At 38.4% G+C, this 15601-nt stretch overlaps 1 protein-coding gene across 2 annotated transcripts in view; it reads left to right on the top strand.

Annotated features, from left to right (window-relative positions):
- Positions 1-15601, top strand: part of Pla2r1 (phospholipase A2 receptor 1) — a 122004-nt gene that overhangs the window by 69279 nt on the left and 37124 nt on the right. For both annotated transcript variants that reach the window (XM_048345356.1, XM_048345357.1), the window contains 5 exons: positions 3396-3541; positions 7135-7219; positions 9707-9839; positions 10142-10177; positions 10499-10656. In XM_048345356.1, the coding sequence (XP_048201313.1) occupies positions 3396-3541; positions 7135-7219; positions 9707-9839; positions 10142-10177; positions 10499-10656 (558 nt within the window). The remainder of the gene's footprint in view (positions 1-3395; positions 3542-7134; positions 7220-9706; positions 9840-10141; positions 10178-10498; positions 10657-15601) is intronic.

The following is a 15601-nucleotide window of genomic DNA, read 5'->3' on the forward strand; positions in this document are numbered from 1 at the left end:
TACATTCTTACTGAGAACTGTAATCAAGAAGGGGCATGCTGGGTCAGTCAGGGTTATTCAAGGACCAGTCCTACAATATTGAGGCACAAGTCAGTGTTCTTACACTTTGTTTGTCCGTTGTAAGGCTTGAACTCAAGACCTGGGTGCTATCCCTGAGCTTTTCTTTTTACTCAAGGCTAGCACTCTACCACTTTGAGTGACAGCTCCATTTCTGGTCTGGTGATGGTTAATTGGAAATAGTCTCATAAACTTTCTGACACAGGCTGGCTTTTAACTGCAATCGTCAGATCTCAACCCTTTGAGTAGCTAGGATGACATATGTGAACCACCAGCACCCAACAAGTCAGTGATCTTATTGCCAAACAAACATCAAATGAAGGTGGTCAGTATTCACTGAGAATTAAAATGGTAAAAATCCCGTATTGTTTATAAGCCTGTGAGTGAAGTACTTACCATGGAATAATAATACTTCTAAACACAGCTTTTGCAATTTGCTAGACACCTGAAGAGCCAGAAAATTAATAAATATAGTTGGCATGCTTCTGTGCCTATGTTTGTGTATAGAGAGAATATAATTGATCTGTGTATGGATACATACATAGATGGATAGATAGATAAATAGATACATACACACATACTCACATACATACATAGATGATAGATGAAGTAAAGGAGCGAGAACTTTACCTGAAATGCTTCAGTACAGACTGTTTTTATTTAGGAATATTTGCATATATATATACATGTATGTGTTTATATGTACGTATGTATATACAGGTGTATATATGTGTATACAGGTATATATGTGTGTATATGTATATGTGCATGCATGTGTATATGTGTATACATACATATATATGTATACACTTGCATGTGTATGCATATGTGTATATATTCATAGAGAGAGAGAGATAACATGATTGGGACTTCAGTCTAAGCACAAAGTCACATATCATACACATACACACAGATATATGTGGGTTACAGGTAATTTTATACAGTTTGTTTAGTAATTCTGCACATGAAACAAAGTTTGTATACTTATAACTGTTGGAAAGTAATGTCACTATCACAAAAATTTAAGACTTTAGGGGATGGGGATATAGCCTAGTGGCAAGAGTGCCTGCCTCGGATACACGAGGCCCTAGGTTCGATTCCCCAGCACCACATATACAGAAAACGGCCAGAAGCGGCGCTGTGGCTCAAGTGGCAGAGTGCTAGCCTTGAGCGGGAAGAAGCCAGGGACAGTGCTCAGGCCCTGAGTCCAAGGCCCAGGACTGGCCAAAAAAAAAAAAAAATTTAAGACTTTAGAGAATTTCAGAGTCTTTACTTTCAGATTAAGAATACTCAACATAAGGAAAATTATATATACTATTAAAACCAAACATATTATATATGTTAAACTTCTCAAAGAAATACCTGTTTAAAACATCAGCTTTTAGATCCTAGATTTAAACCAGTTTCTACACTTTTCTTGTTAGTAACAGGTGTTTTGAAATATGGCATATTTATGTTTGGTAGTTTAGTTTGGTCTTGCTTTGTTCTAACGTGTTCTGTAGTTAGAGCTTCCCCAACTCATAGGAGAAAGTTCTTCTACATCGCTCTGCCCATGTGAGCAAGATGACAACAGGCCAACTCCACAAATAATACAGCCAAAGATGTCACTAAACATCACGAATGCCCTTCCCTTTCAATGTACACGTGTTAAATCTCACATTCATTTCATAGAATAACAGGCCCAGAAGTGATCCCATAGAGTGATAAGTTAAAATAAAAATGAGTAAACTGAGGCCAGTGAGATGAAGTGATTTGCCCAAGCTCACATTTATTTACTGACAGTGGGGATGCGTCCCTGGTCTTGAGACTCCCGGTCCAGTGCTTGTTCTACAATATATCATCCTGATGTGTCAACAAATGTATGGTGTGTTTGATGTGCGTGGAGGTAGGATTTATGAATTTAGAGTGATTCAGGAAGAGGCTCCCAGAGGAAGCAAGTTTTGACATATAATTTCGAAGATGGAAAGGCTATGCTGTGGTCCACAAATTTGGAAAGCTATTCATTCTGGTTTCGGCAAATCAGAACCTGAAGGCTGGCCCTAGAGTATAGCTGCCTGGCATTGGAGATTCAGGCTTACTGCTAGAGTTCTCTATGAGGAGGGTGCAGAGACTCAAGATCAGGAGCTTCCTGGGTCTGTCTTTCACTCTGTTCTTACATAAAACCAAAAGCAGACCTTCCATTTGACCAGTTTCTTTCTGCTATGGAGGATTGATGAAAGACTGCAGAGAATTTAGACACAAACAACTGCACTTTCCATTCAGCTCAGACTTAAAGAACCCAGAAATATTGCTATCCTAGGTCTAGGTGTTTTCATTTCTTTCCCAGGATCACTCAGATTCATGCTCATTCAGCTAACTTTAATTTGTCAGAAGGTAAGATTCTGGGATCAAAATTTGTGGGTTCTTGAATTAAGGAGTCCTGGATGGAATCCTAGCTCTGAATTTCTAGGTGTCCTAAATGCTTAACCCCCTTTATCCTGATTTTCTTGACTCTTGAAAGACATGAACTGAAGGAAAATATATGTACCAGCTACAGGAGATCTAGTGTGGAAAGGGTCTTAAAGAAACTTATTTATAAAATTGAGCTTATCAGGGGTGGGAATATGGCCTAGTGGTAAAGTGCTCACCTTGTATACATGAAGCCCTGGGTTCGATTCCTCAGAACCACATATATAGAAAAAGCCAGAAGTGGCGTTGAGGCTCAAGTGGCAGAGTGCTAGCCTTGAGCAAAAAGAAGCCAGGGACAGTGCTCAGGCCCTGAGTTCAAGCCCCAGAACTGGCAAAAAAAAAAAAATTGAGCTTACCTTATTCTCTTCATGAATTTGTTATGATGATAAAATGAGCTAACAGTTTTAGAGTTACTAGGTATCTTCTAGCTCAGTAAGTATTACTTCAATAAATAACAATGGAGAAAGATGGGACACAGCTGAGAGATGATGTTCTGAGCGCCCAAGAAGCTCTTGGTATAATTCTCAGCAACAACAACAACAACAACAAAAAGAATGAAAATTATATTACTAGGCGAGCACTTTACCACTAGGCCATATTCCCAGCCCTGAAAATTATATTACTGGGCTGGGACATGGCCTAGTGGCAAGAGTGCTCGCCTCGTATACCTGAAGCCCTAGGTTCAATTCTTCAGCACCATATATACAGAAAAAGCCAGAAGTGGTGCTGTAGCTCAAGTGGCAGAGTGCTAGCCTTGAGCAAAAAGAAGCCAGGGACAGTGCTCATGCCCTGAGTCCAAGCCCCAGGACTGGCAAAAAAAAATTTTATTACTATAATTGGACAGCCTTGCCTTATCTGTGACTGTTGGGTTTTTTTCTTTTACTGTACAGGTATTTCATAGTGAAAAAGTCCTAATGAAACGAACATGGAGAGAAGCTGAAGCATTTTGTGAAGAATTCGGAGCTCATCTTGCAAGCTTTGCCCATATTGAGGAAGAAAATTTTGTGAATGAACTTTTACATTCAAAGTTTAATCGGTAAATAGTTGTGAGTTTTGGAAAAAAATCACAGTCAAATATTGTCCCTCAGTAATGGCTGTTTACAAGTCAGAATCCCAACTAGTTATTTAATATTCCATTATTTGTTTCAAGTCAAAACCAAGGTGTCACTTGTGGAAGAAAAAAAAATCCATATAGTGTTGTATTTATAGACCACCAAGTTCACATTCCATAAAACAAAGAGATGGTTGATATTTGAAATCTTTATTATGTACGTCTAGTCAGATTTTTAGAGCTTTGTTGCAAAACTTTGTTGTCAATTCATAATCAGGTAATGAATACATTCCTTTTTTTTTTTTTTTTTTTTTTTTTTTGCCAGTCCTGGGCCTTGGACTCAGGGCCTGAGCACTGTCCCTGGCTTCTTCCCGCTCAAGGCTAGCACTCTGCCACTTGAGCCACAGCGCCGCTTCTGGCCGTTTTCTGTATATATGGTGCTGGGGAATCGAACCTAGGGCCTCGTGTATCCGAGGCAGGCACTCTTGCCATTAGGCTATATTCCCAGCCCTACATTCCTTTTTGAACAGTGTCATTCCCCCTTCCTCATTTTCCCCCAGGTTTTTTTTTTTTCCCCTTCCCGGCCCCTTTCCTCCAAAGTTGTATAGTTCATTTCTAACATAGTGCCTAATGAGTATCACTGCTGACTTAGTTCACCCTTTGTCCCATTTCTGTGCTTCCCCCTTTCCTTCCCCAAATCAGATAAACTTGGTTTTGAATGTGTTTCTTAAGATCCTCTGCTCCCCAGCCCTGAGACCTCAGGAACAGAAGGACCCTAAATGAGCAGAGGTGCTAGAGACCACCAGTACAGCCTTCACAAGCTCCAGTAATAACTACTTTTCTAAATGATAGGAGTCTGTTTAAGACTTCATTTGAAAAACAGTCTCAGTGACAAAAGGAAAAATCCAGTCCAACTCGTTATTATGTCAGTACTTGGACTTGAACACAGGGCCTTGCACTCTCACTTGACTTTTTCACTGAAGGCTGATGCTTTATGACTTAAGCCACATCTCTATCCAACTCTCAGATTTGGCATTTGAGAAGACAGTGTTTCTTTACTTACTAGGGCCTATTTCCAAGTTTACAGAATCTCATATTCCTTGGAGTTAGAAATCCAGTTAAATTTAAATGAGAAAGAATATAAAGTTCTTGAGTTAACCACCATCCAGTATAATAATCCATTCCATTACCTTCCCACGGTCATCCAATGTGTGCTGAACTGCTTCCAGTTTCAGAATGTCCCATTCCTGGAAGAAGGCCCATTCTGTGGTTGGAAGATGGTTTCCAAGATCATCTTTCTACTAAGCTAGAAATATGCTTCCCTCAATTTGGAGCTAGAAAAGCATAAATCAAGTATACTCTAAAATATTTGAAGGGAGTCCTCACTACTCCTTATTGTGAATTCTCCCATACCTTGGCCTCTTGCTCCAGAATGTTCTTATCAACCAGCATACCTTTTAGGAATATCTTTTGTGGAAAGAGCACAGGTGCATTCATTTCTGATTCAAGAATCCAGCAGATATGGCAGACAAAAACCTGTCCCTGAAGATCCTGTGGTCTAAGAGGGTATGCTTCCAAGTCCTTAAACATTTATTTAAAGAAAACAGATGTAATACCAGCAACTTGGCTCCATGCTGTAGCCGGAATCCCAACTTTTCTGAATCTCAGAGAGAATCCAGGATTATTTTTTTGCATGGAAAACCCTGGCCTTCCCTTAAGTTTCCCTGTAAGGACATTCCCATAAAGAAGTTAATATCTAAAACCTGTCCAGTTATTTCACTTCCACATTTACAAAACTGAAACTAAAAGTAAGGACTTTTACATGTACAAGTGTGAGTCTCATGAACTTCTGTGGGAAAAGGGAATATTTTATGGTTAAATGCAATCACAAAACAATGTACAATGCTAGGAGTTAACTATATGCATTCATGCTGTAAAGGCTTCTAGAAGGAAGGACACTTTTTTTTTGGAGAATATTTCTTAACAGCCCATAGAACTGCTGGTCCCTGCAGGAAATCATAGCCTGAGACCATGGCTCCAGATCCTGGGTCAGCTTTACACACACAGCTTTCTATCCCATGCCAGAGCTGCTGGGTCAGACTCTGAGAAGCTTTCTGGTTAATTGCATTATTGGTCAGGGGGAGGACCACATCTACCAGGAGTGGATGATAGCCCCCATTGTTCCGATTTGTGCTGTGCTTCATTACTTTAGCACCCTGCAAAATGTGTTTGAATTTTCTGCCCTTACATTTTAATGAGTTTGCCATGTGAAACAATGACATGCAAACGAGCTCCCAGTTTGCTTTCGATCAAATATTGCCATCATTTCCACATACATAAGTGCTCCAACTTGAAGTTCCTAATGGAATTCAGGGCTGAGCATCTATCAAATTATTGATCATTACCATCTGATCCCAAGAGTTGGATAGTGTCTCTTGCCCAGACTACCCAAAATATTCAGCCAAAACATATGTATGTGCTTATTTAAAAATAACATGATTTTAGGAAATTGATGGAGGAAAAGTCAGTGTCCATTTGTCTTAAAAGTTCTTAGAACAGAGAGAATCATGTGGATTTCCAGCCTAGGCCATAACAGTAATGCCCTTAGCTTAACCTCATAAGCATTCATCTCATCTTCTCACAATCGTAAATGTTGTAAATCATCACCACAGTGGCCAGCCAGGCACCAGTGATCTCTCAGATTTTCTAACTTACATAATTTGTACCATTCAGACAGAGTAGCTCAGATAGCCAAGAAGCTGTGCTCTGGAATAGGCTTGTTCTCTGCACTAAGGAAAATAAAGCATCTGTCATGACTTCTGAGTCTTTTAAAGCTTTAATTCTTCAAAATTATTCTCAGAAAATTATCTTAGTGAGATGGTTCATTGTTCAATTAGGTTTTATTGCTTGATTTATTGAGTACTCTGTAATTTGACATATTTGTACTCTGCCTAATAGGAGGGAAGATGATTCTCTGTGGAGCCTCTTGCCAAGTCTAAACCATTGGTGATGGCTGAGGTTAACTTACCATAGCCCAGGATGGTTTCCTGCAGAATTATTTATGTTGGGATGGAGATGGGGGGTGAGGGTGAGATATCTTTAAACCTATATGCCTTTTATTTAGCAGAAATGATGATGATGAACTTTCAGAAAATACATACACGTTTGACAAACTTGTTTGAACTTGATTGAAACATAGTAAAGTAGTATGAATATTAAATTTAAAAATTTAATTTTTAAAAGAGTCCTCAGGAAAAAGATGATGTTACAAAGTTTTACCGACTTGTTTTCACGTGCCCTTGCTGAAATTGGAAGGTATTGCCATTTCTGATGAAAATCTTCTAATCGCAATATGGGGTGATGTCCTCACCCATGAACATACCAAGAGTAATAGAACTTGAATCTTAATCTTCTCTTGGTGTGTGCACAGAAAATATGTGATTGGCATGGTTAATCCTGCCAATAGCATCACCTTGTTTCTGCAAAAATAAATATTTTTAAAGATTTTTTTTAAAATACTGTGTCTAATGTTGGGAAATTGATGGGGAAAGGCAGTTTTTGTTTCTTCTTTCCTCTAGGACAGAAGAACGACATTTCTGGATTGGATTTAACAAAAGAAATCCGCTTGGTGCTGGTTCTTGGGAGTGGTCAGATAGAACTCCTGTAAGTCTCTCCAAACTAGACAAAAGAGGTGAATTCAAGAGAAGCAACCATGGCACCACTTGCTAAATTGATTAAGAGAACCTCCAAACAATGTCTATGTCTCCTGTGGCTGACTAGACATTAGAACCAAGAGAGTTACTATGTCAAGGTTCTGGAAAACCTTTGCTGACCAGATTGTCCTGAAACCCCTGTGGTATATCATCCTGATATGAAATCAAAACTGCCAAAATCTCCTCCCAAACCATCCCCCAATGTGAAAAACCATCTGGCAGAGAAATAGCTATTCTTTAAATAATATTAGGCTTCTTCCCACCCAGTCTCTCATTTCCTATACAGTGCGGATTGGCCTTGGCGTTGTCACAGTGAAAATGAGGTGATTTGGGAGAACAATTTCAGTTTATATTATGGTTCAAGGATAGACACGCCTTAGAAATCATCTCCTTCACAGTCAGAGCAAGTAGTTCCCAGGGCTGGCCAGGGAGGGGGCAGGGGGGCTTATTTTTTGTCCTACCTCTTATTTGAAAACCTTCGTGAAGGAGGGAGAATATGGTACTGTGTTGCTTTTTCAGGTGAACTGAGAAAGTATCACATTTTCCTTAAGATGGTGGGGAGCGGGAGGAGAGGAGCCTGAAGCAAGATCCCAGGTTGCAATAGGATCCATCCTGTATCACTTGAAAAATAAGGTCCTTCAATGAAAAGGAAAAGGACGGCTCTCAAAGATCCTGAAGTGAATGTTTAATGCAGCTGCTGCTTATGGAGCACTCATAATGTTCTGTGCAGTGAGCTGAATGCACTCCTACGTGATCTCATTTCATCCTTACAACAGCTCACTGCAGTGGGCAATAGAATGATTAGCTGTCTGCCTAAAATAACAGAGGAGAGCCATGATTGGCACACAGGTTGTCTGGCTCCAGAGCCACACTATTTTGTTAACAAAATATCAGCAGCCAAACTTTAAAAGAATAGAGATCAATAGAGAAAACCCACAACAGAAGTTGTGTTCAAATCTGTAACCAAGAAAGGATTTATTTAATAAAAAAAGAAGAAAAAGAAAAGAAAACATCCTGTGCTTCTAATAGGAACAAAATTCATGATAAATGCATTGTAGTTTTAAAATGTTAATGGGAGTACTTTTGCTCCTATACTGCTTCTTTGCAAAGAGTATTGCAAACAATATGGGGTGAGATCTTAGAGGTCAATCAGCTGCACTGATCTATTTTGCTAATGAATGAATTGAGACCCATTAACTGAAGAAGTATTGAAGAAAATACAGCACTTGAAAAATATGATACAGAAAGGTTGAAAATACTATATTTTGTTTCAGTAAAACCAACCCAATAATAGGAGAGGGACAATTTGGTTCAGAATAAAAGAATAAGGCCATGAGGTACTTCACTGAAGTTCTCATGACTCTCCACTAGACACAATTAATTAAACTCATATCGTTCTCTGAATCTGTGGAAATGTAGGTGTATAGAATTATTATATATAAGCTGAGCACCAGCTCACATCTGTAATCCTAGCTATTCGGGAAGCTGAGCGTTGAGAATCAAGGTTCAAAGGCAACTGAGACAGGAAAGCCCATGAGACTTTATCTCCAATAGTTTACTTTAGAAAAAAAGGAAAGAAAGAAAGCCAGAAGTGGAGCTGTGGCTCAAGGGGTAAAGCACTTGCCTTAAGGAAAAAGAAGCTCATGGGAAGCACCTAAGCTCTGAGTTCAAGCCCCAGAATTGGTGCACGCCTGCATGTACATGCTTGTGCATCGGTGCATGTGTGTGTGTTTGGGTGCACATGAACACACATACACACAAATAAATAAAATTATTAGATAGTTGCATAGCTGTATGTTTGGGAAAAGTAAAAAGGATTCCAAAATAGACTCTTTTTTCCAACATTTTACCCCATTTTACCTGTGGTCTCCACTATCAATTATTTAAGGTTGGATTTTTATTTAAGACCTATATTATGGGAATTCTGTGAGTTTTCTACTCACCTATGGAAACTATTTGTTAGTTTCCTGGTTTAAAAGCTAGTGATGGTCTCAAGTTCATTATTAAGGACTAAATGCTTAGCCTATCTATAAAAGGATAGGTATCAGAACGGTCACTCAAATTTAACACATCCCTGAACCTGTAAGAAATGTAGCAGGATCCCAGGACTAGGCTAATCCTGCCAGTTATTAAATAATGCAAGTTCAGAACCAAACTTACATATGATTTCTTCCTCCTAGAGAAAGAAGTAACATACCTCTTGTTTTTTTTAAGGAAAATATCTTTAAGAAAAAAAATACCAAATACTAGTTGGCTCGTTTTACACAAATGTGGATCAGCCTTAAACTAGAATCACATGTAGTAGATGTTAACAAAATGCTAACTGAAGCTTTCTCTAGAAGTCTCTAGTGATGTGTGCATAGTTGTTTTGCTTTGATTTTTTGAAACTGTTGATGGGGGTCCAACATTAAGGAATAATGAACTTCATCTGCTGCAGGTTGTCTCTTCATTTTTAGACAATTCTTACTTTGGAGAAGATGCAAGAAGCTGTGCTGTGTATAAGGTAGACAAAACCTTGCTGCCCTTGCACTGTGCTTCCAAACAGGAATGGATATGCAAGATTCCAAGAGGTAAAAACATTAATAAGATCTTCAAAGGTTAGATTTCTAATTTTAGAAATAGTATTCTCCCCCCGCCCAAGGAAGTTACAGAGATTCAAAATCGAGCACAATGTCAGCAACCAACTGCACTATTTCTTTAACTAGTGTGTCATAGGAAAATGAGTGAAGATAGCACCAGCACAGTGGGCCAGGTTAGTTCATTGGGACTAGAGCTAACACAGCAGAAGTACGATAGAATATGGTTAGAGCTGATGTTGTTCAAGAAAGGTGTGAAGATAGGTCAATCAAGGTTGTTTGCTTTCACTTTGCAGATGTGAGACCCAAGATTCCACTCTGGTACCAATATGGTAAGAAGAATGCTGCAACATTCAAATCTAATTATATGCCATCTGAGGGCTATGATATACTATTGTTGTATTAACTAACCTCTCCATCCAAACCTCTCTTTTATCAATCTAAAGCTAAATTGTTGAAATGAATAAATCAAGTTAATAAATATGCTCAATAAACGGAATCGAAATTAACCTAAGCCCCTTTCATGATCTGTGCATATGAGTGAATGTTTCTTGTATGAGGTAGGAAAGGAAAGCAAGCATAGCCTACAGTATTCAAGTTTGTGTTACAGCACTCCCTGGTCTGGACAACCACTGCCATTGTTTTCCTTTCAGATGCTCCCTGGCTCTTTTATCAGAATGCAGAGTACCTTTTCCACACCCATCCATCAGAATGGCCAGCCTTTGAGTTTGTCTGTGGCTGGCTGCGCAGTGACATCCTCACAATTCATTCTGCACATGAGCAAGAATTCATCCACAGCAAAATAAGAAAGGTACTTGGACATAATTCACCGTGAAAAAGTCAGAGCTTGGTGCTGTCTTCTGTCTTTGGAGAGATTTTTTTTTTTAATTTGACTTCACACACCCATTTAAGTTTCAGTAAAAACAGAGTTTTGAGAATGGGTTTATTTTTCTGCTATAGAGAAAACAGTGGAGAAACAAATAGGTCTTCTGTGTTGTTCATTTATTTTACTTCTCTTCGTTTTTTTTCTTTGTTGTCAAAGTGTGATACAGAGGGGTTATAGATTCATATGAAAGGCAGTGAGTACATTTGTTGTTCTACCTGTTACCTCCTCCCTCATTTTCCCCCTCCCTCCTCCCCTTTCCCCTCTCCCCCCAAGAGTTGTGCAGTTGGTTTACACCAAATGGTTTTATAGGTATTGCTTTTTGAATGGTTTGTCTTTTTGTTCTTTGTCTCTCAATTTTGGTATTCCCTCTCCCTTCCCCAGTTCTAATATCCAGGTACTCAGATGTGATACAGTGGTAGCAAGGGTACAGCTACAGGAAGGGAGTACAAGAGTAACAAAACTAAACCAATCAGTCAAACAAACAGACAAGGAAAAAGAGGAAAAAAATAGTACGAGTTCACATGGCATGTTGAAAATAATTACAACAGTGGTATACCTCTTGTTTCTATAGCGTGGAGTTCATTTCACTTGGCATCTTCTTATGTGATCATATGGGTGTAGCTGTCAGGGTATTTTGATCTTCTACCATGACTAGCCTATTCATGTAATAGCTATTCCCTATGAGGGACACCATACGGTTTATGTTTCTTTGGGTCTGGGTCATTTCACTTAGCATGATTTTTTCCAAGTCCTTCCATTTCCTTACAAATGGGGTAGTGTGTTGTTCCTTCTGATGGAGGCATTGAATTCCATTTTGTATATGTACCACATTTTCCTGATCCACTCGTCTGCTGAGGGGCAGGTATCTCAGTTGGTTCCATGTTTTAGCAATGACGAGTTGTGCTGCGATGAAGATAGTTGTGCAGGTAGCTTTAGTGTGGTCTTGCTTGTAGTCTTTTGGATAGATGCCCAAAAGTGGGGCTGCTGGGTCGTAGGGGAGCTCTATGTTTAGCCTTCTTAGGAACCTCTACAATGCTTTCCAGTATATCTCTTCATTCTTTACTAGCACCGATGGTGATTAACTAGTTCTGTGAGTTCATTCACTCATTCAATATATATTTGTTGAGTGCCATCTAGAGACTAAGATTCTTTCAGTGATTAAAACTGATTTTTAAAAATTCTGCCATTATCAAGTTCGTAATCTAGTCTAAGAAGAAAAAAACATAGTAAGTACGGGTAAATAGAATGAAATAACATGCTAAAGAAAGGTAAATGGATAAATGCCATGAAGGAAAATAAAACTCAAATGAGGACCCAGGGATACTGGACATTTCAAACTGGCAATTTACCATTACTTTTAATGTCTTTCATCCTGGTTTTCTTCACCTAATATAATGCAAATGTCGTCATTATATTCTACCTTTAACAACTGCTTTCTTCCCCCATTCCCTCCTCCTTCCCCCTATTTTTTTTAACAGTTTTTGGTAGGTTTCATTCATTATTCCATTTTTATAAATAAACATAATGTGCTTCAATATATTCAACCCCATTTCCATCTCCTTTATCTACCCCCCCCCTCTTACTTGTCCTTCCTGGTCTCACATTTCCATTCATGATGTGTATATAATATATACATATGTATGAACATATATATTATATACATATACATCTATGTATGTGTGTGAATGAATATATGCAACACATGTATGTAGACATACACTATGTACATATGCATGTATGTATATGTGCACATATATACACACATACACTGTGTGTATATATATATATATATGGTCAGCATTGTATGTATGAGAGAAAACATGATATTTTTCTTCCTGAACCTGCTTTATTTTGCTTATAATGATGACCTCCCGTTCCATCCCTTCCTACAAGTGATGTATTTTACTTTTCTTTATCACTGAATGATATTCTGTTACATATAAATACATATGTGTGTATATATATGTATACATATATATATATATCAACTGTAGGGTATCTAAGCTGTTTTTATAGCTTGAGTATTGTGAATAGTGCCACAGTGAAAAAATATCTCTATTGTATCCTTAGTTACATTCCTTTGGATATATGCCCAAGAATGCTTATCACTAAATCATATGGTAGTTCTAATTTTAGTTTTCTGAGGAACCTATGTACCGACACCAATGATGGTTGTACTCAATTTACATTCCCACCAGCAGTGTATTATGGTTCCTTCCCCCAAGTCCCATCTCCACCAGTATTGGTTGCCCTTTGTGTTCTTGATAATGCCTATTCTGATGGGTGAAATAAAATGTCAGTGTTGTTTTGATTTGCATTTGCTTTATGGCTAGGAATGTTGGACGTTTTTCAGGTATTCATTGCTCATCTATATTTCTTTTCTATTTAATTTTATTGTCAAGGTGATGTACAGAGGGGTTACATTCACATACATAAGGTACTGAGTACGTTTCTTGTCAAACTTGTTATCCTCTCCAACACTTTTCTCCCACTTTTTCTCCCCCAACCCCCCCCAAGTTATACAATCATTTTCCAACATACAGTCTTGTGAGTATCGCTGTTGCAATTGGTTAGCCCTTTGTCCTTTGTCTCACCATTTTGATGTTCCCCTTCCCTAATTCAGATAAACGTACCAAAATCAAATACAGTGACAACAAGGGATAAACCATAGGGAAGAAAAGTGCAAGAAAAAAGAAATAACTTCACATAGTACATTAAAAATAAGAACAACAGGGCTGATAATGTGTCTTAGTGGTAGAGTGCTTGCCTAGCATGCATGAAACCCTGGATTCAACTCCTCTGTACCATATAAACAGAAAAGAACGGAAGTGGCACTGTGGCTTAAGTGACAGATCACTAACCTTGAGCAAAGAACACTCAGGTACAAGTGCCCAGGCCCTACTTCACGCCCCAGGACTAGCAATAAATAAATAAATACAATGAAAAACCTCATGTTTCCATTATCTTGAAGTTCATTTCACTCAGCACCATCTTATATGATCATATGTACATAGCTGTTGAGCTATTGTGATCCTCTGCTAGGACTATCCTAGACATATTATTTTTAAGAATTATCTATTCATTTGTCTATCTGATTTGGCTATTATGGTGTTTGGGTTTTTTGCATTATTTGTATGTTCTGTATACTAATCAGAAGAATATATGAAAAAGATTTTCTCCCATTCTGCAAGCTGTCTCTTCATCCTAGTAACTATTTCCTCTATAGTGCAGAAGGCTTTTAGTTCAATGTAATCTCATTGTTCAATCCTTGCCCTTACTTCCTGAGCTATTGGAGTCCTTTATATGAAGTTGTTACCTATGCATGCACTATCCTATATTTTCCAGTAGTAGTTTCAAAGTTTCACATCTGGCATTAAGGTCTTTGATCCATTTTGAATTGATTTTATTACAGGAAGAGAGATAGGGATCAGTATCAGTATCAGTATCAGTATCAGTGTTCTATGACTTGGTTCTATTCCATGCTAGAGTTATGTCTATATGCTAAATATATTCAACTAGTTTTATGAAATCTGGTGTCTTAAGACACCCTTAATACACCCTTAGTTTTTCTGTGTGTGTGTGTGTGTGTGTGTGTGTGTGTTGTGTGTTCTAATACTGGGGCTTCAAGTAGGCATTATTCCTTAGCTTTTTCATTCAAGGTTAATGTTCTACCACTTGAACCAAAGCTTTACTTCTTGCTGGATAATTGAAAATAAAGGTCTCACAAACTTTCCTGCCCATACTGGTTTTGAGCCACAACATCAGATTTCAGTATCTTAAGTAACTCAGATTGCAGGTGAGAGCTACCAGTGCCCAGCTGAGTTTTGCCACTTTTGATGAAACATTTTTTAAAATGATGTGTTACTTTTTCTTACATAGCTTAGTAGATTAACATAGACTATTGTTTTTTGTTTTTATTGTTTTTTAAATCTTTTGGATAAATGTTTTTTCCATATTATACCAACTGGAAGGGTTACTTGAATATTTAAAAAAAACAGTATCCCTGCTTTAAAATTAATGGACATACCACACTTCTGTTTTACAGACACATCATAATAGGTTTACATGATTGTGACTTTATATTTAAGCTAAAATCTGTTGTCTATCTTTACCATTTTCAGCCTGGGTATCTTCCATTGCTCTGTGAAGTTTTGGGCCTTATCACGATAGGCTGTGATGTGCTGTGTGGGAGATTACCATACCATAATTGAGGTGCTAATGAAAATGCCACTTAAGATGCAGTAGATGTAATTTCTCTTTAGTTGTCTTTAATTGGGGCACTGAACAATCGGGCCATGATTTTCACTACTGTTGCTCATGAGACCTCTGGAGCTGGAATAAAATTGTTGTGGTTCTCCCACTGAGTTCACAGCCAGTCTCAATGGACCCATTCCAAAGTCTATCAAAGGGACTCTAAATTCAGCATGTAAGAACATGTCCATGAAATGACACCTCAGGGATCCAAAATTATAGTTGTTCCTATCAAATTGTCGATAGAGTAGACAGCCACATTGTTTAAGGGGCAAAAATACATATGTGCGTATATACATATATGTTTATAAAGTAGAGTGATAGCAAGCTATCAGCTTCTGTTGGGTGATGACTACAAATTCATATGGAAAGATAACATATCATAAAATATATTCCAAAGTCTTGACAGAAATGAGAATGAGGGGACTGGGGATATGGCCTAGTGGCAAGAGAGCTTGCCTCCCATACATGAAGCCCTAGGTTCGATTCCCCAGCACCACGTATACAGAAAATGGCCAGAAGTGGCGCTGTGGCTCAAATGGCAGAGTGCTAGCCTTGAGCAAAAAGAAGCCAGGGACAGTGCTCAGGCCCTGAGTCTAAGGCCCAGGACTGGCCAAAA

This window comes from Perognathus longimembris, chromosome 4 (genome assembly GCF_023159225.1).
Source record: "Perognathus longimembris pacificus isolate PPM17 chromosome 4, ASM2315922v1, whole genome shotgun sequence".
Taxonomy (NCBI): domain Eukaryota; kingdom Metazoa; phylum Chordata; class Mammalia; order Rodentia; family Heteromyidae; genus Perognathus; species Perognathus longimembris.